Source organism: Gastrolobium bilobum, unplaced genomic scaffold (assembly GCF_033153095.1).
Source record: "Gastrolobium bilobum isolate Gb01-03AN ecotype WA unplaced genomic scaffold, APGP_CSIRO_Gbil_v1 utg46072, whole genome shotgun sequence".
Classification (NCBI taxonomy): Eukaryota; Viridiplantae; Streptophyta; class Magnoliopsida; order Fabales; family Fabaceae; genus Gastrolobium; species Gastrolobium bilobum.
Genome location: NW_026895635.1, coordinates 1 through 4,150, shown reverse-complemented (window position 1 = coordinate 4,150; position 4,150 = coordinate 1). Strand labels below are relative to the sequence as shown.

Sequence of the window (4,150 nt, the reverse complement as noted above, 5' to 3'; positions counted from 1 at the left end):
TTAATTTTAATTAAAATGACCATTATTTAAAAGGACAAACATTCTTTCTTTTATATTTAACAAAATTATTATTTTGCTCTATAAATTTTTTTATCTCATTTTGTAACTTTTTTTAATTTCTAAAAATAAAAACATAGAATGATTTCCATTACCGAAAGAAAGAAAAAAAATTAAAATAAAAAAATGAATGACTGTGAAACGGTTTATGTAATTTTTGTATTTAAAAAGTCTGAATCACTAACTTTCTCTTTTGCAAAAAAATTCAAAAATAACAAATAAATAAGTATAATAATAATAATAATAATTTGTTAAAAAAATAAAAAAATTTACGTCTCAAATAGCAAGATTATATAAGAAAAACGCTACTGCTTTCGATTTTCAGTCCCAGTATGCCAAACTTACTAAAATAAGCAATTTGAATATCTTATTCACATAAAATATGATCAAACTATATTTCTTTGAAATTTATTATGTTATATATTACAAAAAAATATATTAATATACCTATGAGGTTGTAATTAATTAACACCAGCCAAAATCTTTAAAATTATCCACATCCCATTGTCAGGGGCTTCCATCTTCAATCAATCAATCAATATATATATATATATATATATATATATATTCACGTTAAGTTTATAGTTGGAGATATACTAAGTCAATTTTATTACATTAGTAAATATATATCGTCTATGCTTCAAAAGAAATTTCAAATTAAATTTGAATTCTCAGATAAGACAAGACTCATTTGAGTTACAAACTTATTTAGCTCATTAAACTAGTTCAAGTAACTCACAAGGACCCGAAAACTGAGGGGTAATTCTGTTCTGAAATAATACAAAGTAGAAAATGCAACATATAACTTTTCAATTGAAATAATTAAGACATTTCTTTGAAATAACAAGGAACATGACATAGCCAGATGGCTAAATTTAGGTTGGATTTTGGATAAGATATTACTGCAAATGCCACATTTGATCATCACCATTATACACCATTCCCCTTGCTTGAACTTGAGATATTGATAAGCTAGAAATATCCTGTTTAGTTAGCATTCTTGATCCATTTCTTGTATTGTCAAGAAACTCAACTCAACTCACCATTCCCCTTGCTTGAACTTGAGATATTGACAAGCTAGAAATATCCTGTTTAGTTAGCATTCTTGATCCATATCTTGTATTGTATAGAAACTAGAAGGCAATTAATTTTTCCTTTCTTTCTCTCGAACTGATACAATTTTTAGATGCCTCCATCAGAAGTCAATAGTCATGATTCAACCAAACTGGATGGCACTTTTGAGTCAATCCCCTTCACCTTTTTATCATTTCGTTTGTGTGTCTTATTTAAAGCTTGGTCAGACTGGGAGACAATCTTGGATACTGTAAATCCTGCAACTTCAAAAGTATGTGATCTGTAGGGTATTAAAGAATTGCGAAGAACAACATCAACTCCTTCGTAAATCCAAACTCCTAACACGGCGTCTCCTTTAAGTCCAATGGCAAACCAACCAAGGCCAGCAGCAGCTATGTCTACAGAGCTTGAGTCCCAACTGTTCCCTCTAACACGGAATTCCTTTCTCACCCAATTCCCCAGTTCTTGAACTCGTTTCTCCCCAATAGGTGGCTGAACAAAGAACAATTCAGGCAGGTGTTACACAAGAGGGAACTGTAATGCACAATGAATAATGCTTATAAATCAAAAGAGCAACTCAAGTCTTTCCCTTGTAACATAGAGGTCTACATGCACCTTGCCTAATGTATAAAACTTCACCTTAAGCATATTATGGTAATTGCCTATCTAAATCTTACTAAATATTGTTTTATAGGAAAACAATTCCAGTAAATTTTGCAAGAGCACTGCCAAACCACCTGAAGGATGGAACATCATTAAAATAAATGCTACTAAATCTTTTGACCAGGTTGACTTAATATAATTAACAGATTTCAAGTTCATTTTAACAGCTTTCGCTTCACACCTTTTTTAGTTGGTATACTCCTTCTGGGTCAAAATAAAATAAAATATAATAGTACAATTTTGTAATGACTGAAAGATAAATCAATTATTTGTTGGTCACTATCCCACTTAGGACAATATTTCAGAATAAGGCAGCAAATTAAGACGATTTTACAAACAGCTAACAAGCTTCATGGGAAAGGAATTGCTGAATAAGCAGTCAATTAAAAAGAGAATAGTGAATACCTGCAACTGGCGCCCAAAATGGTCTTGAAACATTTTACATGCATTTTCCACTTTACCCATATGCAGGGGAAGATAAGGAGATGCCCACACCGTGACATAAATAGTATCCAGGGATGTTTCTTCTATATCCAACCTCATCAGACCAGCTATGTGAATCGAATGACCAGCCTACCACAATTAATTGGTAAAAGAATGAAGTACAGCAGGTTTTAACAAGAGATAACAGAAGAAAAAAATGAATACTGCAGCACAAATTAAAAATACAAGTAGGGTAAGGGCAAACCCACTGCAAAAGGTTCACCCACTCGCAAGGGTAGGAATAATGATCGATTGTATGCAGTCTTATCCTTTCAGAGGCTATTTGGTAGATTCAAATCTATGACTTTCCAGTCACAAGGAGCAACTTTACCGCTGCTCTAATGGAGCAACCTTACAGTCACAAATTAACATCAAATTCAGTCCCACAAATTAGCATTTCAATGCACTAACCTTAATTCTGTACGTTCTAGGTTTCAACTCCTTGCTAATGTAAACAAGCTTTTGCTCTTCCCTCATCAACCTTGTTGTAATCTGGTAAGGATGAAGAAGGCCAGGTGTATCAAATAGTTTTGCATGACTTGGAAGAACACCCTCCACTCTAACAATGCCCAATGTAGTCCCTGGGACAGGTGCTTCTGTCAAATGTGTAATCTTCCCTCCAACATACTTTCCAATAGAATTAATTAATGTACTTTTTCCTGCATTCTGTGCCCCAATAGCCCACACATTCCCTCTAGGTCCAGCCAATTCAATTATATTATCCACAAGATTCTTAAGTCCCCAATCCCTAAGTGCACTCACCATGTGCAAACTAGTAATCTTATTAACTCCACCCTCTCTTGCTCTTTGCCTAATCCAATGTTCCAATCCTGTTGGTGACAATGAACTAGGCAACAAGTCAATCTTAGTTACCACAAGCACTACCCTAGGCACATTCCCTGACTTTCCCTGCTTCCATGCAGCATAATTATCCTCAATTGTCTTAGAAACCAACTTTGCAACCTTCCTAGGAAATGACCCTTCAAAATCCACAGCATCCACAACCATAAGCACCACTGAACGTGTCCCAGTTGTTGATGCCAACTTCCTTCCCACCGTGTGATCAAAGTCAAAATCTGGCAACAAGTTTTCCACCGTTGGATCCTTCACCTTCCCATAATGCCTCAACGAATGGCAGCGTGCACACACAACAGGCTTGTCTGGTTTCATGAACAAGTTCGCATCATCACAATTAAGCTTTTCGGGTTCAATTACAAAACCCCTTTTAACAGAATTGGAGAATTCAGGCTCTCTTGCAACAGGTTCAAGATGAGTATACAATCTATAATTAAGGTCCTTCTCAGAGGGTTTGATAAAATAACCAGGGTGTTTTGGGTTTGAATCTTGCATATAAACCCCACAACCAGGGCAAACATGAAGAGATTGAGAAGTGCATTCATCATAATTACCGTCACGAGAGAGGGGAAAATCTTGCGAAGAGAAAGACCTAAATAAATTAATTGATGGTTGGGGCAAAAATTTTGGAAAGTTTTGAAGATAGGGTTTTGAGTATGGTATTAAGATTGACGATAGATTTGAGTGGGAATGGTTTTTGCAGTGAGAAAAGAGAGATAAGTAAAAGAGTGGCTTAAGCTTTTGCGTTCGGTTCAGTTTTGTTCAAGTAGGTCTTGATTGTGAAGAACAAGGGTTTATGAGGATCAAGTTGAAGGGTTTTGGTATAAGACGTAGCTCGACCCGATAATCTAACCCGGTTCCGATTAATCGAGTTGGGTTTGGTTTTGAAAATTAAGCTTGGAGTTTAGGTTGTAATATTTGTTCTTTTTTTTAATTGCAACAAAATCTCCATTCTCCAGATCCAAACCTTTGTAAACTCGACCATAAGCTCCTTTCCCAATCTCATCTCCCAGCATCT

The 4,150-nt window shown here is 35.0% G+C and overlaps 1 protein-coding gene across 1 annotated transcript; it reads right to left on the bottom strand.

Annotated features, from left to right (window-relative positions):
* Positions 1-774: 774 nt before the first annotated feature.
* On the bottom strand, positions 775-3,870 carry LOC133285708 (GTP-binding protein BRASSINAZOLE INSENSITIVE PALE GREEN 2, chloroplastic-like; the record flags this gene model as incomplete). Its single annotated transcript, XM_061482978.1, has 3 exons — positions 775-1,623; positions 2,200-2,367; positions 2,689-3,870. Coding segments are annotated over 3 exons (1,707 nt in total), but the record flags the coding sequence as incomplete, so codon positions are not given.
* Between the last annotated feature and the right edge of the window lie 280 nt (positions 3,871-4,150).